Source organism: Panicum hallii, chromosome 3, assembly GCF_002211085.1.
Source record: "Panicum hallii strain FIL2 chromosome 3, PHallii_v3.1, whole genome shotgun sequence".
Lineage (NCBI taxonomy): Eukaryota > Viridiplantae > Streptophyta > Magnoliopsida > Poales > Poaceae > Panicum > Panicum hallii.
The window spans coordinates 20,419,322-20,445,139 of NC_038044.1; the positions used below are offsets into that span (position 1 = coordinate 20,419,322).

Here is a 25,818-nt window from a genome sequence, read left to right on the forward strand (position 1 = left end):
ACATATTAAATAGTGCATTAACCTCACAGAACGGAGCAGGCAGTTGGGCGATCCAATCAGATGGATACGGAGCTGCTATGCGTTTGCTCTCAGTTGCTCCGCACAGTTCATGTGATGAATATGTTAGCAATGAATGCACCCATTTAATTTCCTTTCAAAAAAAATGCACCCATTTAAGTAGTGGACAAGAATGATGTGCAATTGCAGACACCCTATCAAAATCTATGGAAGAAAAAGGATAAGACTACGCAGCTGCAGATCACCCTTGGGACCTCGACATATCAATGCCTTTTGAAGTAATTAAACATGGCACCTAACTTTTGCAAAGCAACAGTGTTAAGAGTATCGTACTAGTAGCTGTTGATTGATAAATTCTCCAAACATGACGGGAGGTTTAAGTTTGTTTAGAACACTATAAAACATGGTAGAACAATTGCAAAACATCCTAGACTAACAGAGCAGATGCTCATATTTTTATGGAGTGTTTGTCCAACATAAGCAATAAAATGAAGCAGTCAATATCTGGACTAGAACATGAGCATGTGAGCATTTCACGAGGACATGTCCACTTGATGTACCTTCTCAAGGTGGAAATGCCAACATAAATTTTCTTAAAATACATTGCAGCTACCACCATCCTACACATATACAAATCAACTCGGCATTCCATGCTTCTTGTTGCTTCATTGTATGCAGGCAGCAAAAATATTCAACGAAAGAATACTACAACAATCTACTGAAACTAGCAGCCATTTTGAAGCTCCACCTGACCCGGTTTGAAGCTGTGAAATGATTACCAGTTGCTTAAATCGAATCTGGAGATCTACTGCTCTTTGTTTGTTTGGATCTCAGAGTTCTGCCGTCCTTACACTACTGTAGCTACCACCATGCCTACATATATACAAATCAATTTCAACAGTTGATGCTTCTTGTTGAATGCAGGCAGGAAAAATAATCAACGAAAGAATGCTACATCCCTACAATAATCTACTTTAATTAGCACTGCAGCCTTTTGAAGCTCCACGCCTCCACCTGACTCGGATTGAAGCAGCCCAATGATTACCAGTTGCTTAAATCGAATCTGAAGATATCGCCAGGAAACTGTTGCATTGGCTATCACCCAAGATTCAATAGCTGGGGAGTATTTGTCATCGCTGGTGTTCCCAAATGGTAGATCACATTGCTTGGATCTGAATTCAAGGCTGTATCGGCCAATCACCAATACTTCTGGTAGAATCCCATTACCATGAAGATAGCTAGGCCCTGGGAATGAGATTTCCATCTCACGAGCTTTGTCCTTGAGATAAGCTGCAAGGCGATAATTGATTAAACTGACGTCAAGAACATTGTACAAATTCAACTCTCCCCGTTGTTCAAATGGATTTTCTCTAGTTTGTCTTGGATTTCCCCTTCACTTTCTCGGATCTTCTCTGTGGTACCTTGGATGTTGCCTTCATTGTCGTTAACAATTTCTGCTTTTTCAAGGCTTTGCCCTTTCTTTTCTTGAAATCTCTCTTCTTTGTCAAGGTTTGCCTCCATCTTTTCTAGCAGCAATTCATCTGCTTCTCCCACTATTTCCTTGGAACTTTCTTGGGTTCCACATGCATTCTCTTGGTTTTTCTCTTCTTTCTCTTGAACTTCCCCTGCCTTGGCTTGGACTTCCTCAACCTTAGCTTGTACTTCCCCTGCCTTCTCTTGTTCTTTCACCACTTTGTGTTTTATCTTCACATCAAAGTGAGAAATCCTTTCGGATTTTGGGAGTGCCTCAGATCCAACAACTCTTACAGTCTTGTTCCTCCTTAGGAGCAACACCGCATCCTTTTCAATAAGCTCACCAGTAGCACGAACTGTCCGGGCTCTGCTAATGCCGAATCTTTGGCCGGCAACACCATCTATCCGAGCCATCAGCTCCAAGAGATTTCTCCTCTCCCGAGCCCCAGCCTCAGACAAGACTATCCCGTTCTTCAGCCGCCGGGGTGACTTCTTGGCGCCAACCAACGGTACCTGATCCTCCTCCAAGGCCTCTGCATCTGCCTCCTCCTTTTCATCATCATCAAACGTCAATGCTGAAGTTGATTCCCGCTCTGATTCAGCTCTGCTGCTGGCGGGGGCTCGCTTCGAGATGGTCTTCTGAACATCAACGACGGCACAAGGGTTGCCGACCACCGCAAGCCCGTCGGCGAGCCCATTCCACACCTTAGCAGACACTGCTTTGCTGAGAACCCTGAGCCGCTCGACGATGTCGGCCATGGACGGCCGCCGCTCCCTGCACGAGCGCACGCAGCTCGCCGCCAGCGCGGCCAGGTCCTTGCGGGTGGCCGGGTCCCGCGGCGGCGCCACGCGCGGGTCGAACAGAGCGGCCACCCTGCCTTTGCGCAGAAGGGGCACCGCCCACTCGACGACCGACGGCGGCGAGTGCTGGACGTCGATGGCCTTGCGGCCGCTCATGATCTCGAGCAGCAGGATCCCGAAGCTGAAGACGTCCGTCTTGGTGCTGAGGCTCTCGGGCGTGACGTAGGCCGGGTCGAGGTAGCCCAGCGTGCCCGCGGGCGCGGGCGTGGCGGCGGCGGCGGCATTGGCGCCGGTGGCCCTGGGCACGCGGAGGGCGAGGCCGAAGTCGCCGAGTCGCGCGTCGAGGTTGGCGTCGAGCAGGACATTGGCGGACTTGACATCGCGGTGGATGACGGGTGGGTCGGCGTCGTGGAGCGCGCGCAGCGCCCTGGCGGTCTGGAGCGCGAGGCGGAGGCGGCGCGGCCAGCCCGGCGGGCGCGGGTTGGAGTGGAGCAGGTCGTAGAGTGTGCCGTTGGGCATGTACTCGACGACGAGCAGGCGCGCGGCGGGTCCGGGGCCAGGGCCGGTGTCGGAGAAGCCGAGGAGGTTGACGAGGCGCGGGCCCCGGACGGAGGAGAGGATGCAGATCTCGTTGTCCACCTCGGGGCGGCGCGGGGAGGGTCGCTTGACGGCCACGGCGCGGCCCGAGGGGAGCACGGCCTTGTAGACGGCCCCGTGGCTGCCCCTTCCCAGCAGCGCGGCGTCCGCGAAGTGGGACGTGGCCGCCTCCAGCTCCGCGTAGTCGAAGCGCTCGATGGCGGCGGCGGCCGCCGGGGCGCCCGGCAGCGCGGCAGGCCTGGAGGAGCGGCGCGAGATGGGGAGCGGCGAGATGGCCGTGATGGAGCGGCACGTCGCCACGGACGAGTCCGCGCGGCACGAGAGGTACCCCATCCGGCGCCCACCACCGCTGCTCGGGTCGCCGCGGGGGCCCTCCGCCGTCGCCCGCCGGGGAGGAGTTGGGGGAAGAGAGAAGGGAACAAGAGAAGGAAAAGGGGATCCGAAACGGGGCGTGTGGAAATGTGCCTCCTGGCCTTCGGGTGCGTGTTTTTTGCCGGGTGAGAGAAAACTCGAAACTGAACTGGGATAGGGTCCCGGCCTGCCGCCGCGCGCGTGGGTGCGGGAGCGGCGGTGGTGAAATTTTGCCCGGGTTTCGGAGCGGCGGCGACCGGCGAGACGACCGGATAATCACCGCGCCGCGGGCGCTTTCGCGAGGCGACTAGGCGAGGGGCCGCCGACGAGAGGAAAAGGCGCCTCCCTCAACACGTGGTCCCGCGTGGTTCCCCGCCAGGTCCGCTCCCACGTAGCGCTCGGACAGATGGATCGCAGCGTCAGCCAGCCCGAGTCTCCGAGAGGTAGGAAACGAGGGGACCGACGGAGCGAGACACCAGGGAGTGGAGCGAGTGGGCACCGCGATCTTTGTGTTTGTGTTGGAGCTGAGTGGTGAGTGCTACGTGGGATGCCGCACATTTTTTTGGCCCCCAGCTCGCGTCGGGTCGCAAGTCCGCTCCCACGTACTACCACTCGGAGCTCGATTTTTTTTATTTTTAACTTTTTTTAATAATATTTTAAAAATAACTCATCCCTTACGGTCACATCAGGCTGAGGGGCACGGCAGAACAATATTGTCGCACAACATGCGGCAGCACGACAACCGTGGCAGCTGCGGGCGCTGCCGCTAACGTAGCGCTGGGCTGTAGCAAACTCATCGTCACCGAATCATTGTCATCTTCATTGCCCACTCAATTGGGAATATCCACTCCTTTCCCTTAGCGATCATCATGATCATCTAGGTAAGTCATCAACGAGTGCCTACATTGCCTTCATTGTGCCGCTCTAACACCAAACACCTCCCGTTCGTTGGATCACTTCCTTTTCCAAGTTGGGGATTTGGTGAGCCAAATCAGCAAGTAATGTTTATCTCCATCTGAACCTCCCTAACTAACTCTTCCATCTTGGCCCTCCACTTGTTAGCCTCCAGTTTCTGAAAAATTCTTCCCATAAACCTTTTGGATATTTTTTATTTGGATCAACGATAAAACCTTGTTTTGCCCTTTCCTCCCTCAACCTCCGCTTCTTCATCTCACGCTCCTTTTTCTTTCTCAACTCAATAAGATTACGCACCTTGTTAGTTAGCGGTCATGGATACTTGTCTCTGTTCCTTCTCCAATACACAATGCATTCCTCAAAACTGGTCCTATCACATGCCTTCTTTCCATATTCACAATGGAGGTTTTGCAAAACATGCTAAGAAGAATAGAGCAATCAGGTAATGGAATATTATGCTCCCTCTTATCTTCTCTCTTATATCTGCAGTTTTTCTAGACTTCCAAAGCTCTAAGTATTTGCTCAAATCCAATATTAGATCATACCAACCTTAAAACCACTCCCAATCGCAAGTTCTTCCCTCCTTCCAAAAAATTGAGAGCCAAACATTAAGCACTACAAAATGTAGTACAATGATTAAGAGGTAAAAAGAAAAAGCCGGATACGCACCCGATAATCTCTGTGGCAATAGTAGAACCCGTAGAAGAAGGTACTACGCCTTCTGTGAGCGAAATACCACACTTGCAGCGAACGCTAGGAGTACTCTCACGTGATCAAGGTTTCTTCCCAATCTCAAACTCTCGACACTTCCTCTTCCGTGGGCCAATAAGATCTAGGATCATAAATATACTCATTGAAGTCACGTAACGGCCATCCATCCTGCATGACACATAACAGCAGGCGTACTATGATAAACTAAAATAATCAACCTCATCATGAAAATAATACACAACAAATTGCACTATACTTACATGTGTCTTTAGCGAGCATCGGAAAAAGGGTGTGAACTTAGAAGGCACACCAATGTTTGGTCTATGAAGCTTGGCATGAGCACCACAATGATACAGGGGAGAATTCTTTACAAGTATAATGGTAGCATCTTGCTTCTCTTCTTCTGTTATCAGAAGAGGGTTTGGTGGTGGAGGCACCCACTGTCTAAATTTATTGTAAGGCTTGGTCTTCCACTTCTTGTACGGGAATAGCCGGATCCTAGGATCAAACTTATCCAGCCCATCGATCCACTGGAAAAAAGTAGCAATATTGGCAATGGGAGAACGAAGACTTCCACTTACAAACATAGAATGCTCTCCCGTCAGTTTTAGTATGTCTTGATTGTTTTATTTATGTAGGAATATTACCAGAATAACATCGATAAAATAAGACTGGAAGTGCAGGAGGGACGGGGCATCCTATCGTACTCCGATAGGTACTGTCCATAACCAAGCAGTTTATCCCGATCACTTTGGTTGTTCATCGTGCCTACGTACATTCCGTAATTACCAAACAATAAATATGAAAAATAAATGTAAAAGAATAATTGCTATAGTTTGTGGATACTACAACTTCATTTGGTTGACTATTAATCTTTAATTTTCAATTTTTTTGAAAATACATGATGTTCTAAAAGAAAAAGTTACAATACGATTTTATCTAAGTGTGCTAAAAAACTCTATACAAGTGTACTAAACAACATAACGTGACAATCTAACATTCGGAAAATAATTTACACCATACTATGCATACCTAAAATCAATTACTAACTACAAAATTTAGTACATGCAACTAATTGTACACGTCAAATCTGCAGGCAGTACAAATACTATATCCAAATCAAACATATAAAACAAATAAACTATCACGTGAACTATATTTTTTTAATTTATCATTCTAACCCTAGGTCACCTATCAATGCAACAAACTAAGAAATCCACCAAGAAAAGAGAATTTTTTAGGGTGATTACTTTCGATTAAGGATGGGAAATGATTTCTCCTACTTTTCCCACCCCAAATCAGTTGATTTGGAGTGGATCTGAGGCTAGTGGCGAGGGGTGGCACAGGAGCTCTCGGACTCAGTCGGAGAAAGAAAGGAAGTGAGGGAGGAGGAGGGGGAGGACTGGGTGCTGGCTGTTAAGTCGGGCTCGTCGCGCCATCGTCCTTGACGCGACAGCCTTGTCACAACACATGCACGCCCCGGAGCGGCCAGCGTGGCAAGGCTGTCGCGCCGCTGCACGTAGCGTGACAGTGTTATCCTGCCGCGCCCCTCGGTCAGTGTGACTAAAGGATCACGGCGTGGAAATTAAATTCGGGACAAGTTATTTCTAAAATATTATTAAAAAAGTTAAAAATAAAAAAATTCAGGGCTCGGAAGATCGAAACGGAACGGGAAATGATCGTGGTCACAGCGCGCAAATCGTGGCGAGCGTGGGAAGGACACGTCGCCCCTCCCTGCCGCGTTAGTTTACGCTCGTCTCAAATCGGTGCCATTTGGCGAGGATGTCGCTGTAGCAAATCCATTTTTAAGACCCGCAGCCGAACGGATTCAAACCTAAAGGCAGCCGCTATTTTGTTTTGTGTTACACGGCACAATAGCTTAATTCGGACCGTGATCTCAGTGCCGGCACGACGCCGCATGTGGCCGCAACCGGAGCCATCCAGATTCTTTCTTCAAGAAAAATCTCCAGTTTTCTTTCAGTTATACTACAATGCCAGGAGTGGGAGTTTCAGTGGGGATGAGGAGGGAGAGGGGTTATCGGATTACCCCGGCCGGCAAGGGAGGAATCTCTGTACTTGGAGCTCTCCCCCTGCCCGCACGTGCCACCGCATCCAGCTAATCTGACCTGTTGATCGCCGGTTATCTTTATGGGATTATATAAAAATCATTGTACTTGCTTTGGCCTGAGGGCTGAGACGAAGGGATGACGTCGGCGGTCCGCGGATGGATACAAGTTTCAGTTGTTCTTGAGCCTCTGAACTTCTGACTCTGAGGGCGAAATAATAATAGAAAAGGCTGGTGATGTTTTCCTATGGATGGAAGTGAAAAGAATCAGGTGACGTCCTGCAGCTTCTGTTGGGAAACCCTAGGCTTCCATGGATAACCATGTCTGACTTCAGAAGATTAAAACCAAAAACAAAAGTGTGTTTCGCACTGGCCGGTCAAATCGTTGCTTACTTCACACTCCTCCAGGCCTAGTAGTTTACTTGTTACGAGGCCGTGGGCAGCAAAATCTCAGTGGAGTTTCATTTCACCGATCTTCTAAAAAAGATCTGACTTGCCTATTATATTTTTGTATTCTGTTCCGGTGCCGGGCTGCCGGCCATGAGACGGCAGTTCTTGAAGGCGCCTGATCAGCCCATCGTGATCGTGGTTCAGTGCAGAGGCTGCCCAAATCGATCACAGCTGCTTCTCAACATTGCTTATCGTAGAAAGAGCTCTATCCTAGAATTAATTTGTCCGTAATAATGGCGCAATGACTTGATAATCGGAGCGCCACTTGGGCATCACGATAATTGATTATCGATAACATGCCTGTAGCGTCAGGCCGGCCGGCCCAGCTTCACTAAAGCCAAGTGGCATTACAAATTGGCACAAAGGAAAAGGAAAGGCAGGCGTTCGGTCAGTCCAAATAACTGGTTTAGTAGCTATAGCTTCACAAATGCATTGGCTTCAGTCGAGAAACGAACGCTGAGCCGATCAAGCGCTGCCGATTAACGCACGAACCCTCATTAATTCCCAGTAGCACCCACCGAGAAACCGTTCGTGCCGCTGCTGTCTACCGCTACACGGCCGTGCGACCCGAGTGCGGGCAAGCAAGCAGACGCGTTTACTACAGGCTACTACAGCGGTGCATGTTCGGCCAATCGGCCATGCTCCCTCGTCTCTCGCCGGCCAAAGTCCACGTTCTGATTCGGACAGGTTTGATGAAGGCCAAAGTCTACGACGCCATCATGATTACTCCCGGCAGAAATGCCAAAAAGAAGGGGGGGGGGGGGGTGGAAGAAGCCTGAAAGTGCCTCCGGCCTCATCGAGACATCGGAGCCTCAAGTGTTCAAACTTGAAACTCTCGCTTCAGGTCGGCCGCTTTTCATGAGCCCGCAAAGCGGCTTTGCAGGCGCCCCCCCGCTTTTGTCGCGCGCGTGCCTTTTGAGACACCGAGACGGCGCTGCGTGCGCGGCGTGCCTGCGTCCCGGTCTCTCTCGCCCGCCCCTCGAAAGCAGCAGGCGCGGACGATGACCAGCGAGAGCAGCGCACTAGCCGGAAAAGGCACGGGGCTGCGTTGGCGCGCGAGCGCCCTAAAGCTAGCAAGCTCCGGCTGCCGGCCGCTGGCCGAGCTGCCGAAGCGAGCGGCGAGGGCGCGCGCGAGCATCGCCTCGCGGCGCTGTACGCCTGTACCCATCTAGTAGAGAGAGAGAGCGAGCTAATAGAGCTATCGTGTTGGGCCAGTTGTTTGTTTCGCGTACGATTGATTGATTGATTGTCCGCCCTCGGATGGGCTGACTTTGGTCTGGCGATGGCTGTGAATGCTGGCCTGGTTCGCGTTCGCAAACTTTCTCGTGAGTTGGGCCTTTTAGTTCGGCTGGAGCCCAATACGATGCAATTCCCTCTTTCGCTGCTGCTCTTCTGACTGCCGAACGTTTCCCTCTTTGCCGTTTCCATCAAGCATTCCAGGCTTTCCAGATCCAGCTAGTGTGCGCTGTAACTGTACTAAGGGTGTGTTCGTTTTCTATTAGAGGGCTCTAAAAATTTTAGAGTGCTCGCTCCCTCTAAAGAATCGCGGTTTTATTAGAGACTGGATTAGAGGGCTGTTCGGTGCCGGACCTCTAAAATTTAGATGTTTCGGGCTTTACAGGGGTGAAAGGAACGGACCCTAAGAAGAGAATTGCAGAAACACTTCGAAAGCTCCCGCTTTTCTTTTACTTGCGAAAAGACGAAAAATTCTAGCAAACTAGTGAAATCCATCATCAGTTCCATTGAGCCGAGCACGATGTTTCAACAACTTTTTTTTAAAAAAAAATTAGATGAAGTATACAGGTAGAGGTCGGGATTCAATTCAAACCTTGACGGGTGAAAGTCATGCACCCGTGACTCCGCGGCCACACCGATGCTGCTGCTTTTCCAGCAGCTTCCTGAATTCCTGAAAGAGTTTCCACTAATTTTCAAGATTCATAACAGTGCCAAATTATCTCGACAGCGGCATCTCATCAGCACTGTATGATTATTACTTCCACTTGCCGGCCCACCAGATCCTATTTTCCTATGGCGGCGCGGTGCATGGAACCTACGGAAACGAAAGCCTCCGAAGAAACAACATGCAGCGCGCTAGCAACTTGTTTACAAACAAGTGCATGTAAGGTAACATCAGTTGTGGCGACCAACAGTCAGTACACGGTCTTTGTTGGGGATATAGATTGGCTGGCCTGGCCCTCTTGGTCGCGACTCACGAGCTCTCGATGACTTGCTCATTTTGGCAACCAAACCGGCCGTACGTTTCCATGCATTTTACTACTAGCAAATGGGTGCTATGATATCGAGTGCATCTGTACGATGAACTTGCCACCACTTGAGCTATTTTCTTTTGACAAATTTCCTCGGCAGCAGCTACTGCTGGAAAGGTGTAGCGGTTTTCAGAGAGACCCGAGTGCGCTACACGCTAGTTGGGATCAGAGCTAGATTTGTAAATATGTAAAAGAAACTAGGATCTGTAGGGTTTCGATCGCTCCCACGGTTTTCGGCTATGCTGGTGAGAGGATTATTCTTTTTCATACTAGCCCCGTAAACTAGCGGGAGCGTCCCGTGAGGATTGGAACCCGAACTCGCTGGATGCTACTCAGATACTCTAGCCAACCACTGTTGTACTGTACTAAAGATTCTTCCACAGATTTGTAATTACCGTGCCCGTCCTCTAAAAGCATCCGAAGGTAGCATGGATCACATATTCTAGGCCGGCCGGCAGCTTCGCCTTCCAGGTATGAGCCACCAGACCGATGACTGATGGCAGATGATGCCATTCCATTTGCACCTTTGGTTCGTTCAAGCCTCTTCAGATCACATGTACGTAGTCTGCACTGTATTAGAGATAAAGAGATAAGAATAGTAAAGAGATAAGAATAGAATCTTATTTGTTCCTGGTCCCTTGCGTAATCACCAAGGACTTTGTTTCTGGTTCCTAGGCTGGTTTGGTTACCGCCTATTGTACTCAATATGTATCTTCACATGTATTATATAAACAACCTACGGCGGTCCTGGTTGAGGCATCGCCTTCCTTCCAACTTACATGGTATCAGAGTCAAGGTTTTTTCTTCCCGGCGACCATGTTTGTCACCCAATTCTCCTCCACCACCTCCTCTGCTCCTACTATCCCAATTCATCATGCCGTTACTATCCTATTGTGGCGTGCCCAGCTTCTTCCCTTCCTACGAAGCATGAAACTCATGGGCTATGTTGATGGCTCGACACCACCGCCGTCAATCTTGGTTCCGGCGTCTACTGCTCCTGATGCCGCACTTGTTCCCAACCCACAGTACGCCCGCTGGTATGATCAAGATCAGCAAGTTCTGAGCGGCTTGCTGTCCTCCATGTCCGAGGCCGTGCTGGGCGATGTAACATCAGCGACCTCGGCTAAGGAAGTTTGGGACATCCTGCAACGGCAATTCGCGTCGGCCTCACGCGCACGGATTGTTCAAATCCGTGTGGATCTTGCTACCGCCACCAAGAAGGATCAATCTGCTGCGGACTACTTCAGCAGAATCAAGAGTCTCGCAGTTGAACTTGCTGCGGCCGACGCACCTCTTCGCGATGACGAGATCATTGCGTACCTGCTGGCTGGTCTGGGCGCGGACTATGATCCGTTTGTCACGTCCATGACCACAAGAAGCGAGGCGTTGTCATTAGATGACGTCTATGCTCATCTGTTATCGTATGAAGCGCGCCAGTAGAAGCATCTATCGGAAGTTCGCCATCAAGTTGGAACGTCGGCTCATGTCGCTGGTCGCAGTGGTGCGCCTGGCAACCGCGGTCGTGGCCGAGGTCGCGGCCGTGGGCGTGGTGCGCCGCCGGCTGGTCGTGGCGCCGGCCCTTCGTGCCCTCGTCCCAAATGCCAAATCTGTGGCAAAGAGGGCCACACGGCTGTCTGGTGCTGGTACCGGATGGATGAATCATACAATGAAGAACAACCATCTGCAGCTGTTGCGGCGACGAACTCCTACAACTTGGATCCAAACTGGTATAATGATACTGGTGCTACGGACCATATCACCAGTGATTTGGATTGTCTTACCCTACGAGAGAAGTACACCGGTGGCGACACGGTCCAAGTGGGCAATGGAGCAGGTTTGCGTATTTTGCATACTGGTTATTGTTCTCTTCATACTGATACTCGACCTCTGGCTCTCAACAATGTTCTTCATGTTCCAAATATATCTAAGCATCTCTTATCAGTTCATAAATTATCTCGTGACAATAATGTGTTTTTTGAATTTCATCCTTGGTCTTATTTTATCAAGGATCGAGCCACCAGGCAGCTTCTTCTTGAAGGAAAGTGTGAATCCGGCCTCTACCCTATTAAGCCATCTAATGCCGCGTCTCTACGACAAGCTTTTGTGTCTTCTTCCGTGCAGCCAGATCAGTGGCATGCACGCTTTGGTCATCCATCCCCGCAAGTTGTTAGGTCTATTCTTCGTCTTAATAATTTACCTTGTTCCAAGAAGTCTACCTTGTCATCAGTTTGTAATGCCTCAGTTAGGCAAGAATCACCGGTTTCCTTATAATATTTCAATTCATCATACTACCATGCCTCTTGAGCTTATACATTCTGATGTCTGGGGTCCAGCTCCACCTTCTGTTGGTGGTTTTCGCTATTATATTAGTTTTATTGATGATTTCACAAAATTCACATGGATCTATCTCATGGTTGATAGGACTGATGTTCAGCGCATTTTTGTTCAGTTTAAAAATCATGTAGAACGCCTCCTTGATACTAAAATTAAATGTGTGCAGTCTGACTGGGGGGGGGGGGGGCGAATATCAAAAGCTTCATAACACCTTTTTTAAGTCCTTAGGCATAGCACATCGCATCTCTTGCCCTCACACCCACCAACAGAATGGTTCAGCCGAAAGAAAACATCGTCATATTGTCGAGACCGGTCTTACCTTACTAGCACACTCTAAAATGCCAATAAAATTCTGGGATGAAGCTTTTATGACTGCCACTTATCTTATAAACAGGCTTCCTACTCGTGTTCTTGATAATCTGTCACCTCTTGAGCGCCTCTTTAAAACCCCACCCAATTATTCTATGTTGCGCATCTTTGGGTGCGCATGCTGGCCTCATCTTCGTCCCTACAACAAGAACGAACTCGAATTTCGTTCAAAACCCTGTGTTTTTCTTGGGTATAGCTCCAATCATAAAGGGTACAAATGTCTTGATAAAGAAACCGGTCGTGTCTACATCTCGCGTGATGTCATCTTCGATGAGGCCGTTTTTCCTTTTTCCCACCCTTCATCAAACTTTGATCAACCAGAGGGCGATAACAGTATTAACGAGGATATTAACCGGTTGCAGAATTTGCTTCCTGCTAATTTGTCTTGTGCAGATTATCTTGCCACAGATATTCCGGAGCTTACCAGTTCTGCGCCGACATCCGCCCCGGGATCGTCGCCCTGCGCAACTACCACCTGCGGCGTCCCGTCCTCAGGTCCAGCGCCAGATGTACCTGCATCGGCCCCTGCGCCACCAACCGCCGGGTCGCCCGCTGTACCACATGCAGGGGACACTGGCACACCCACCCAGCCGGTCGCGCCTGCGACCGTGGAAGAATCGACCTCTGAATCTCTGCCGCAGCTGCAGTCTGATCATTTGGTTTCCTCTGATTCAGATGAAGATTATGTGGGGCTCTCTACAGCAGCTGCTCCTGCTGATTTATCCAAGGCTTCCGTGCATCCGTACGAGACTAGGCTTAAGCACAATATCAGGCAACCAAAAAGGCGCACAGATGGTACAGTTACTTACTCGGTTTCTCGGGTTTCTCCATCTGAACCTACATCTCATGTTATTGCTATGAAGCATCCACTCTGGAGTTTAGGCTATGCACGATGAGTTTGATGCACTGATTAAGAATGAAACATGGCATCTAATCCCTCCTCAAGATAGTCTCAACATCATCGATTCCAAATGGGTGTTCAGGTTGAAGCATAAAGCTGATGAAACTATTGATAGATACAAAGCTCGACTGGTGGCCAAAGGTTTTAAACAGCAGTATGGAGTTGATTATGATGACACGTTCAGTCCGGTGGTCAAACCAACTACTATTCGTTTATTGCTATCTCTTGCTGTCTCCAACAATTGGTGTCTTCGACAGATTGACATTCAAAATGCTTTTTTTGCATGGGATTCTTGAAGAGGATGTCTATATGAAGCAGCCTCCGGGGTTTGAGAACTCAGCTCGGCCTCATTTCATCTATAAGCTTGACAAGGCGTTGTATGGCCTTAAACAAGCTCCCCGGGCATGGTTTGCTCGTTTAAGTGGCGCACTTCTTGAGCTTGGTTTTCAAGCGTCCAAAGCAGATGTTTCCCTTTTTATATTGAATTAGAAGGGCATTCATATTTATATCTTAATCTATGTGGATGATATCATCATAGTAAGCTCTTCATCAGCAGCCACTGATCGGTTACTGCAGCAGCTATCAAGCATTTTTGCAGTCAAGGACTTGGGCAATCTCAACTATTTCCTTGGTATAGAGGTTCATCAATCATCCACGGGTCTGTTGTTGACTCAACGCAAGTATATACAGGACCTTCTAATGCGCACTAATATGGAGACGTCCAAGCCGGTATCAACACCCATGCTCCCTGCTGACAAGTTATCTCTAAGAGATGGTGACCCACTCTCTCCAGAAGACGCAACTAAGTATAGAAGTGTTGTTGGCACATTGCAATATCTATCATTTACCAGGCCGGACATATCATTCTCGGTAAACCGTGTATGCCAATTCATGTCTGCGCCGACTACTGCTCATTGGGCGGCGGTCAAAAGAATACTCAGGTATCTTCGTGGAACAACTGGCATGGGTCTTTCTATCACAAAAACTTCAGCGCCCCTCTTAAGTGCGTTTTCAGATGCTGATTGGGCGGGGAATCCGGATGATCGCCGGAGTACTGGTGGCTTCACTATCTTTTTTGGAGAAAATCTTATATCCTGGGGCTCTCGAAAACATCCTACTGTATCTCGGTCTAGCACAGAGGCTAAGTACAAGGAGATTGCTAATGCTACTGCAGAGTTAATTTGGCTTCAAGTATTGCTTCGAGAACTTGGTATTAATCTACCTAGGCCGCCCACTCTTTGGTGTGACAATCTTGGTGCCACCTATCTCACTGCAAACCCAATTTTTCATCGTCGAATGAAACACGTCTAAGTTGACTATTATTTTGTTCGTGAACGTGTTGCTTCAGGACAGTTGGATGTCAGGATCATCTCTTCACAAGATCAGCTAGCCGACATTACGACGAAGGCATTGCCAGGACCTGCATTCACTAATATTTGTCGCAATCTGAATTTGCTTCCGCATAGTCCAGATTGAGGGGGGGTATTAGAGATAAAGAGATAAGAATAGTAAAGAGATAAGAATAGAATCTTATTTGTTCCTGGTCCCTTGCGTAATCACCAAGGACTTTGTTCCTGGTTTCTAGGCTGGTTCGGTTACCGCCTATTATACTCAATATGTATCTTCACATGTATTATATAAACAACCTACGGCGGCCCTGGTTGAGGCATCGCCTTCCTTCCAACTTACACACTGTATCCTCATCCTCGCCAAAAAGGGGTCTGTACCCAAGCCCATGCACGTTCGCGATTGGTGCGTTCGTTTCCTACCCTCTAAATTTTAGACCCATCACATCAAAGAGAATCTTGTTATTTAGAAGTATTAAATAAAGTTTAATTACAAAACTTTTTGCACAGATGGATGCTAATTCACGAGACAAATTTAATGAGCCTAATTAGTCCATAATTTGCCATAGTGATGCTACAGTAATCATCCACTAATCATGGACTAATATACCTCATTAGATTCGTCTCGCGAATTAGCCCTGGGGTTCTGCAATTAGTTTTGTAATTAGACTTTATTTAATATTTCTAAATGACAAGATTCTCTTTGATGTGATTCCTCTGAATTTGGACCCCAGAAAACGAACGCACCCGGTAATCCGAGAAAAGAAACGATATCTCCTGCCGACAAGTGATCGATGGTTTTACAGCTAGCACTGGCCAGCCGGTACGGTGCCCGGCGTTCGCGTGGCTGGCAGCGGCACCTGATCGAACCCTGGGACGGTGTGCGCTCAGCTAGTTGTGCCGTGCCGACGATCCAGGTGAGGCGAATAATCCGGCTGCTGGTTGGCTGGCGGCCTGGCGACGCCGTGCGTGCGTGCATGCATGCATGGCAGCATGGGCCGCTCCGATCCATTCAATTCGCGAGGCGTATCGAGCCGCTGATGAATTGATGGAGGGGGCGCATCACCGCACGCGGGATTCAGGTAGTCCAGTCATCAGGTGCACAAAATTTCAAATCGTGTCCGGTTCCTACATGTCGTACTTGGCCGTTTAAGCAAATTTCGCTACAATTAAACCGGCTAACGAAGATCTGGAGATGTTTTGGGATTTGGATTTGGACGATGCATGCAATGCCTGCAGGGTTAGTCCATCGTCCACAACTTGAAAAGGTACAAAATATGGCTGTAGTGAGCTCAATTTCATTGTAAAACGGGGACAGTGGCGAAGTTAGAGCAAACTGGAGGAGGACGCGCTTGCCTCATGAGGTATTGATTTGATCATTATATATAAATATGGTGAAAATTTGCTCCTAGTTATTGATTCTGCAATTTCGTGCGGGTGCACATGCACCCCATAGACACTACACTATATAGCTTCGCCATTGAACGGGAAACTAAAATGAGACTCCATTAGCGGGAGAGAGTTTCATGCACGTTGGACTTGCTCACCGGTGCTGGGAAACGAAAGTTTGGGAGTCCAGGGCGGAGGTCGGCACTGGCCGGCGCTGTAAGCGCAAGCGCCGCGACTCGTGAGGGGCTAAGATATAGGGTTTTGGGTTTGTTTGGGCAGGATAAATTTAAAGTTTAGATATGGCTAAAGTTTAGACATCTAGTTGGCTAAATTTAGTCCTATCCTATTTGGATGCAGCTAAATTTTAGCTGCTGTACTGCAAAAAGTCATTTATACCTCTATCCTAATAAGTACGCGCTGTGAGAGGATAGGATTTAGCAAGGATATTTTAGTATTTTACTATCCGCCGTCAGAAATTAGCTAGATTTGAAGGACTAATAGACTAAGCTTTAATTAAAAAGTTGGCTAATTTTTAGCTTATAGTTAGACCCCTTGTTTGAATTATCTAGAACTGGATCCGAGCAGACCCTCGGACGAGACATATGGACAGTTCGATTAATGGTAAAAAATCGAGTGATTTGGAGGCTAGACAGGCCCTAAATCTATGTAGCCTGAGGAGGGAAAAATATCTTGCAAGTGCTTCCGCTAGCCTCTACTCCCCCTCTGGCTACCCGACATGCATATCCATCAGGCATCAACAGCTAGCCGCGCGCAAGCAACAATAAGCAGGACGCTGCCACCCGGGGCACCCACTGATTGCCCGCGCCCGGTTTGATTTCCTGGTACGGAGGCTGCGTAGGCATGGTACTCTGAACTCTCAACAACATAGGACCTTAGAAAAATGCGATCCGACCGCCGGGCGCTTCCCCAGGTCCACTGAACCTGAACCTTTCCAGGTTTGGCAACCACCGGCGCCAAACCGCGGGCTCCGCCCACACCACCACAGCTTCTTCCCAGCAGAGCTCTGGCCGCTCGCCTGAGTCCAGGCCACCGTCGCTGACCTGCGGGGCCGGGCTGCCGTGGAAGCGGAGGCAAATATATAATCAGGAGCGCCTGGTGGGTACCCGTGCTGACGCCCCCGCGTTTGCTAGTATATCTGAAGCTCCCGTGCGCGCGCCTTGGGCGGCACCATGCAGGCGATGCCGCCGCAGGAACCGGCGGCGGCGCCGGCGATGGACGGGGGCAAGGTGGCGGCGCTGCTGGCCGCGGCGGCCGCGCTGCTGCTGCTGCTCCCGCTGGCGCTGCCCCCGCTGCCGCCGCCCCCGGCGCAGCTGCTGCTCGTCCCCGTCGTCATGCTGCTGCTCGTGGCGTCCCTCGCCTTCTGCCCCGCCGCGAGCGGCGGCGGCAACCTCGCCGCCGCGGACCACGGGTCGTTCGGGGCCAGGGAGTGCCTGGACCGCCGCACCTGTGCTGAGCCTAGCTCGCGCGCAGCCATGGTGCGGACTGCGGAGAGGGATGGACTGGATTCTGGAGAAAAATGTACATGGTAATCTAGGTTAGTTGCTGATTCGCTAGATTCTGGTACTGGTAGCACGGGACATGAACTAGATAGGTTTTCCATTGATGTGTAACAGTGTGTTCTCGCTGGTTCTTCTTCCAATTCTCATCTCGACGTTGACGCAGCTTGGCTGTTCCTTTTTTTCATTCCTCGGTGACCGTCAGATCATGGTGGGTGGGTTTTCGGAGGATCGAAACTGCACAATTGATCGGAGATGAATCATGGCAGCAATCTGGCGTCGATGACACGAGCGTCTTTGGTTCGCGAGGCCAGATCTCATTTGACACGCACCAATGCGTCTGGTGCTTGAGGCGCGTTGCTCGCACCACGTGGCCTGACCTCGGACAGCATGCAGGGCAATCTCTCTCTCTCTCTCTCGTGTGCTATAATCACTGTAAAAATTGATCTGTAGCAACGTTGTATTTTTTTAGGGTGGGCAAAATGTAACAATACCTGCTAAAGAACAGGGTTATTGTACCAGTAGATCCGCCTCTGGAATTGCATCTTTAGAGATGGGTGACGCCATCACCCGCCTTAAAAAATGGGCCCATTTCCAGGAGCGGGTCATGGCGCCACCCGCCCCTAAAGATGGGATTTCCAGGGGCGGGTGGTGCCATCACCCGCCCCTAAAAATGGAACCCATTTCCAGGAGCAAATGATGGCGCCACCCGCCTCCAAAAATTTAAAAAAAAAAGAGGAGGAAGATTTTTAAACTTGATTTTCTTCAACTTGGAGCTCTAGAAGGTAAGTTAATGCTCTATAAAACTAAAAAATATACCAAGTATATTTCAGATTATATAATGCTTAAGAGTGTGGAAACCAGTAAGTATGGCTTGAGTTGTATGAGATAGTAAGTGTTGGAGAACCCTACATTGTTATTTCAACACTCTTAACTATCTTACTCGGTTGAATGGGTCTATTGATGTTGTTACAATATTGGCAAAGTAAGGGTTGCCTTTTTGGGGCCATGACGAGTCAAAGGAATCCTTGAACAAAGAAAATTTCATGGAATTCCATAATTTTGTAGCAGAGCAAAATCCAACCTTGAAAAAAGCAATAGGTAAAAGGAAATCAGAAAATAGTATTTTGGTTGCTTCTGAGATATAGAGAGATATTGTGCAATGTTTTGCGAAAGAAGTACTGCATGACATTCTAGAAGAAATTGAGGATGATATTTTTTGCTTGCTAGTTGATGAGTCAAGAGATGTTTCTTAGAAAGAACAAATGGCAGTGGTCTTGAGATATGTGGATAAATGTGGAATTATGAAAGAGAGATTTGTTGGCCTTGTTCATGTGATAGAAACAACTTGTGCCTATCTCAAATCTTTATTGATGAACTATTTACTGATTTTAAGTTAAGCTTAAAGCAAATTAGAGGCCAAGGATATGATGGTGCTAGCAATATGCAAGGTGAGTTTAATGACTTGCAATCATTGATCATGAGAGAAAATAGTTCAGCTTATTACGTTTACTGCTTTGCTCACCAACTTCAATTAGTATTGGTGGCTATTATAAAGGGGTCAGTGATTTTTATACTATGATTTCCATTTTATTAAATGTGGTGGGTGGATCATCTAAGAGAAGGAACTAGAGATATTAATCTTAAAGAAATAAGTAAGGCATTAGGGTGCGGACAACTTCAAACCGGAACAGGGTTGAATCAAGAGCAAAGTCTTCAAAGATTCAGAGATACTCGTTGGAGTTTCCATTATAAATCTCTCAAAAGTTTGGTCGATATGTTTTCTACAATAGTCAAGGTGCTAGAAATTATGGAAACTGATAAAAATGATTGGAAAATTAGAGATCAAGCATCAAATCCTTTAAAGTACTTCTAGTCTTTTGACTTTATCTTCTATTTGCATCTCATGTTGACTATATTAGGAATCATAAACAACTTGTCTTTAGCATTGCAATGGAAGGATCAAGATATAGTAAATGCTATTAAATGTGTGAAAGCAACTAGATGCCAATTGGATGAGCTTAGAAGAGAAAAGTGGGAGAAAATATTGGATGATGTCCATAAGTTTTGTGACAAGAATGATATTTGCAAATTGAAAATGGAAGATGAATATATTGATCCCAAGAAGCGGAGGCATAAATCTGGAATTACAAACAACCATTACTATCAAGTAGATTGTTTTAATAATGTTATTGATTGGCTACTTCAAGAGCTTGACAGCCGTTTCAGTTTCAATGAGACAAGTTTTGAACTGCTTCTTTGCTCACCGCTTTTAGTCCAAGAGACTCATTTTATGATTTTGGTATGAAAAAATTGATGAGCTTAGCAAAGCTTTATCCATATGATTTTGATTCTGGAGATTTGAGGGATCTTAGCCATGAGCTTGGACTCTACATATCTAATGTGAGAGATGATGATATGTTCTCCAATCTACAAACTATTGCTGAGCTTTCTCAAAAAATGGTAGAGACTAGAAAACATGATCATTATCCAATGGTTTATCAACTTTTCAAGCTTGTACTAGTGTGTACTTGTTGCTACTCCTACAGTTGAGAGATGTTTTTCCGCCATGAAGATTGTGAAAATACATTTGCGCAATCACATTGGCCATAAATACATGAGCAATAGTCTTATTTGCTATATGGAGAAAGAAAAGATGCTGAAAGTCACTAATGAGGTTGTCGTTCGTCGCTTCATGAAAATGCAAGGTCGTCGTTTTGATGATTATGTGGAGAAAGAAGAGATGATGAAAGTCATTAATGAGCTTGTCGTTCGTCGCTTCATGAAAATGCAAGATCGTAGATTTGATGATGAAGATTAAAGGTAATGGATTGTTTTTTAATTTGCAACATTCTTTCTTCTTGAAAAATACTATTAAATTAATTTATGAATAATCTGTTTTCTCTTTTAGGCCGTTGAATCATCGATGATGTTAAAGGCTTGAAGTCAAATTGATGTGTTTTGCCTATATTAATGTTATTTTGTTCATGCTACACCAACTCATTAAATATTATTAGTGGACTTCTTCATTTTGCAATTTTTTTTTTATCTCTTCTTCATTGTTGCACCCTCCTCCATTTTGCTCTAGCTTCGCCACTGTTATACTACATTGCTTTCCGGTGTTCCAACTTGCTGAGAAGTGCACTCCACTATTGTAGAATGAATCAAACATGTAGACATATAGATATGTGCATGTTTAAGTTTAAACATGATCCACTATCAGTCATGTTCACCCTGTTACCCGGTCTATCACCGGTGAACTCGAGAAAAAGTCTTAACCGAGTCGTCGAGCTCATATGGTCAGACTATGCATTGGGGGATATATGTCCCACTTAGTTTTATTATTTTGAATTTCTATCTATCGAAAATTTAGGAAAGATTTCATAATTAATAGTGAATTGCCTCTCCCTTAATTACTCATTAGGTCATATTCACTCTAAAATAAGCAAGTTTGACCAAAAGGTCATATGCACATGAACTTATTAGTGACGCTTTAGATGGCCCCAATTTTGCGCATGAATACTATGTCAATATTGTTGATAAGAGATGTTTGACAGGTCCAATCATACAATGGACTTACAATATCATAAATTTTGGAATGGGGAGACACTTACAACCGACCAGCACTATAGTTTGTTAATATATTTTTTATGGATGTGAGAATAGGAAGAGGATCACTGTCCTGATAAGGATCGGTGGAGAGCCCCCCACGCTAGTGCTCATGTACGTTGCATGTATAGGAGAAAAATAACATAATGATGTATAATACATGCAAATCAATCTCAAATCTAAAAAACCTATAATTTTGTAACCGTAAAATATAATTGCACCATTATGTTCATTATAGCAAAAAAGTCAAAACAAGATCTCACTCGACTATATTTTGATCAAAATGGTGAAGTCACTTTTAAAAAAATAAATTTTACTTCATCTATCATATAATTAGTCACAAGTTACTTCCTATTATATTATTGATAAATTACTTAAATTTTCTGTTCATAAGTTACATTTCATGGACTCTTAAGTTACATTTTCAAACATTTCATCATGGACTACATAAGTTACTTTTCTTAGTACACGTATAGATCACAAAATTACTTTTTTCTAATATTTATGGACTACAATGTTATTTTTTTAACTTCCATGGTGTGGATTGCAAATAAATCAACTTTCTTTTTTCCGGAAATATGGTGGGATCAGACTTTCCATTTTATGAAAATCTCGAAGGTTTTTTTTTAAGACTATATGGAGGACTCTCCATTTAGTTTTTTTATATATTATATCAACTTTTATAGAGTTTTTAGGAACTTCTGGTGTTCGTAATGTGGACCCAGAAGATAGAATATTGGCACAGAACTGTATATCCAACTCGAATTTTAGATCCAAACAGCTGTTCATGCCCTGAACCATGCTTCTATCTTCAGAAACTTCTAGACGATTATTGCAAGATTTTGATCACTCGTCTTACCAGTTCAATGAAGTGGTGACACGTGAGACCTTAGCCACCAGTCCACCATTGCAGCAGATCCAGAGCTAGAGGGAACAGAATCAAACAGTACATGCGCCCTTCGATCGCCGGTTCCAGTCGTGGGGCAGCAAAAATTAAATTTAATATCGTAAATAGAACACCTCACTAACTAGGACATCATACTAATGCCGGTAATTATTACATTACGTATGTCAATAATGTCAATGCCATGGTTGACATTATACGCCAGGGGAACGTTCCCTCTGCTCTAAACGGAGACTGTCCGTGGCTTTGCGCCCATCTTCTTCCACGACACACTGGGCATGATCTGGGCCGTGTCGACCCTGTCCTTGTACTGGACTGCGAAGTTGAGCAGGGAGTCGAGCAGGGAGTCCGAGAGCAGGTGGGGCTCCAGGCCCAGCTCAATGAGCTTCGTGTGCTTGGCATTGTAGTAGTGCTCCTCAGCCTCAACCCGTGGGTTGGGGACCGACTTGGTCTGCACGTCCAGACCGAGCTTGGCTCCCGCAGCAGTCACGAGCTTGGCCAGATCGTTGACGGAGAACTGCTCTGTGAACTGATTGAAGACTCTGAACTCGCCGGGTTTGGCTGGGTTGGCTATTGCTAGCTCAACACACTGCACAGTGTCCCTGATGTCCAGATATCCACGGGTCTGGAGGGGGCAGAACAAGAAGTTTGATCAGTAAATTAATGCCACACGGCTGATAATTTAAAGTGGCAAACGAAAGTACAGTATCCAGCTAAAACTTGCTGCCCTCTGGTTGTTTGACAGCTAATGACTATGAGATGGTCTCTTTTGCTTGTGATATTTGAAGGACAGTATTTGCAGGTACACAAACCCTACTATAATTCAACAATGTGGCTGACAAGCTTATGAGAACTACAAGGCAGTGTTGTAGGCTTAACAGTCTCCAGGTTAGAGATACTGCACGAGGGAAATAAAAGGTTCTCGAGTTCTTTTCCTAGAAGTTGATCTAAGCAAAATCAGAAAGATCTTCAGAGTAACACACTCGAGAAAATCCAATCCACAGGTTGCAAAATGATTATGATGTGTAGTAGCTGTCAGAAAAGAATAAACTATGTGACCTATTAACTTTCTATACTTGCTGAGATGAGCTACAGTCAACATGGTTCACCACCCAGTCTGAAGTCACCCAGGATTTATGAAAAACTGCAAACAGTGGTTTCACATCCTAGGACACGAGTTAACAAACTCTAGGTGGCATTTAACTTTAAAATTTACTAACTGATGCTAACAATTTGAGTCACATGCGTAGTTTTAAAAAGAGAGGAAACCTTAATAGAGAACAGACTGCATAAAGTTCAGGGAAAAGAGTCAAATAGGAAATCCTGGAATGGCAATATGAGACATACCTGACCACCTTTTCCGTAAACTGTAAGTGGATGCCCTACAGCAGCCTGGACACAGAACCTATTTAGTGCTGTCCCAAAGACACCATCATAGTCAAACCTGTTGGATAGCTCTTCATGCATTGCAGTTTCATCTGTTCTGACTCCATAGACTACACCTTGGTTAAGATCTGTGGCCCTTATACCCCAAGCCTTGCAAGTAAATGCTATGTTGTGGGAGTCATGCACTTTGCTTAGATGGTAGAAGGAACTTGCTTGCTTCGGGTAAGGCAAGGTGTCAGTTCTTCCATTGTGAGTTATAGTGATAAACCCCTCTTCAATGTCAATGTTTGGTGTTCCATACTCACCCATAGTTCCGAGCTTAACCAGATGGCACTCTTCACTGTACTCCTTAATGGCAAACAAGACATTAAGTGTTCCAATAACATTGTTATGCTGTGTGTAGACTGCCCTTGAACGATCAATCATAGAGTATGGTGCGGATCTTTGCTCACCAAAGTGGACAGCAGCATCTGGCTCAAAAGACTTGAAAGCTTCTGAGAGGAAGTCAAAATCACATATGTCGCCAATAAAGAGCTGGATTGTCTTGCCGGTGAGAGACTTCCATCTACGGACACGATTTTGGATGGAAGTTATGGGGGTAAGGGAATCAAGACCAAGTTGGTGATCAAAAAGACGTCGAACAAGGTTATCGACAATAGCAACCTCATAACCTTTGTTGGAGAGATGAAGAGCTGTCGCCCACCCACAGTATCCATCTCCACCAATAACCATTACTTTTTTAGGCTTGGAGGATGAATGCCCAGAAACTTCCTGACTACCAGTAAGAGGTGTTTGTGTCTGTCCTTGTACAGCAGCACTAGCGCAAGTAACATATGACTTCTTTTGTCTCTTGAAAGAAGATTTGAGGGACAGATTTGAAGATTTTGAGTTCTGTAATTGGCCAACATTGCAGCAATAACCAGGAGATCCGGAGAATGTCTTAACAGCAGGAGATGCACTGAAAATACAGTTAGTGATCAAATGTGCCATTTTCATAATCCTCTCTCTTTCAGTTCAAAAATATAGACGTCCACCCTACAAAGCAGTAGATAGAAATTAGGGGCCACTAAAGTAAGGGGGGAAATAATGTAGCTACTTTCCCAAAAAAGAATAATGTACTGTAGCTACAGTAGAGAGCATCATTACAAGGTGAAACTGTAAAGCAAAACTTGACAAGTTAAGAAGTTTAAATACACCACTTCCAATTGCAAACATACTATAACCTGTTTTATTCCTGTAGTTAAGTTCGGAATAGATGAAGACCACCAAGTTCATTATGCCTTACTCCTAATACATGCACCAAAACAATGCATATTTGCAGCCACAGGCATGGAATTGCTATAACTCAAGTATAGTCATATACATTTCGGTATACTAGAACGAGTGGGGCCAAGTGCTTCATCTTCAAAATGTAAAGGAGAGAAGTAGGCCTAAAAGGTAAGTTAATATGTAACCAGCTAATGCAAATCTGCAGCTCTTCGCACTTGTGTTCTCCAGTTTTTTCCCCGCCTTTCGGAATTTGACACCTGACCAGAACTAACTGAATTACGTGATCTATTGTTGAACCTAGACGAAATGCAAACCATATGCCTCCGCTGCAGCCATCACACTGACGCGTCGTGCAGAACACCGCCCCCACGTAGCTGGGCTCTGAAACTCCGAAACCTCCGCGCACCTCCGTTCACATCAGAACATCCCAGCCCTACTCCGACAGCCAAGACATCCACTCTACGCTCATCCCACTCCCACGCCATCAAAAGTTGAAAGGAAAAACACAAATCCTTCTCGGCACTCGGGGCGGACTTAACGGAGCATGGGGGTTCAGTTAACAACCCCCCCCCCCCCCCCCAACCCCCAATACTTTACAGAAAACAAGCTGGTTTCACTACCGCTCGAAGCAGCAAGCAAGCAAACCCGCAACAAGCCGGATGGATTGCAACGTCTTATCCATCCCAACAACAAATACGTGAACTCGGGAGGTAGCAACAAAAAGAAGAATCCGCCCAACCGGAGCAATTCGTCCGAGCGGAGCTCTTACCAGTAGAAGGAGGGCCCCCACTCGGCGCCTGGATATGGCTCTCCGCGCCGCGCCAATCCTCCGGGGAACGAGGCCGGCTGCAGCGAGAGGACGAAGAGGGGCGGAGCGGGAGAGGGGGATTGGAATGGAGCGGATGGATGGATAGCAGCGGGAGGCGAGGGAGCCACTGCTGAAGAGCAGCGAGGCGGAGGGGGCGGGTGGGATATTCGGCGGGGCGATACGGATCGGCTGCGGCAAGGCGCGCCCCGGCAGCGCAACCTGGCGGCAGCGCTGGCCGCCCGCGAGCGGATGAGCGGTCACGATCGCCCCTTTTCCCATCCGCACAAGAAGACGAACCGGTAGCGGTCACAGCCCCTCTCAGGCTTACGGCCAGATCA

At 46.9% G+C, this 25,818-nt stretch overlaps 3 protein-coding genes and 1 non-coding gene across 4 annotated transcripts; 2 read left to right on the forward strand and 2 right to left on the reverse strand.

Annotated features, from left to right (window-relative positions):
• Window positions 1-569: 569 nt before the first annotated feature.
• Window positions 570-3,545, reverse strand: LOC112887953 (serine/threonine-protein kinase-like protein At3g51990). Its single transcript, XM_025954251.1, has one exon. The coding sequence runs from the start codon at window positions 3,220-3,222 to the stop codon at window positions 1,357-1,359; it is 1,866 nt and encodes a 621-aa protein (XP_025810036.1). The 5' UTR covers window positions 3,223-3,545; the 3' UTR covers window positions 570-1,356.
• A 7,393-nt stretch (window positions 3,546-10,938) lies between these two features.
• On the forward strand, window positions 10,939-11,078 carry LOC112888186. Its single transcript, XR_003227730.1, has one exon. It is a non-coding gene; the product is annotated as a small nucleolar RNA Z247 (small nucleolar RNA).
• A 6,071-nt stretch (window positions 11,079-17,149) lies between these two features.
• Window positions 17,150-17,963, forward strand: LOC112883916. The gene is made up of 2 exons (XM_025949183.1): window positions 17,150-17,542; window positions 17,710-17,963. The coding sequence occupies exon 1, from the start codon at window positions 17,178-17,180 to the stop codon at window positions 17,535-17,537; it is 360 nt and encodes a 119-aa protein (XP_025804968.1). The 5' UTR covers window positions 17,150-17,177; the 3' UTR covers window positions 17,538-17,542; window positions 17,710-17,963.
• A 4,057-nt stretch (window positions 17,964-22,020) lies between these two features.
• Window positions 22,021-25,639, reverse strand: LOC112885980 (UDP-sulfoquinovose synthase, chloroplastic). The gene is made up of 3 exons (XM_025951702.1): window positions 25,442-25,639; window positions 23,365-24,438; window positions 22,021-22,642 (listed from the first exon to the last, which is right to left on the reverse strand). Exons 2-3 carry the CDS (start codon window positions 24,397-24,399, stop codon window positions 22,241-22,243), a joined length of 1,437 nt encoding a protein of 478 aa, XP_025807487.1. The 5' UTR covers window positions 24,400-24,438; window positions 25,442-25,639; the 3' UTR covers window positions 22,021-22,240.
• Window positions 25,640-25,818: the final 179 nt, after the last annotated feature.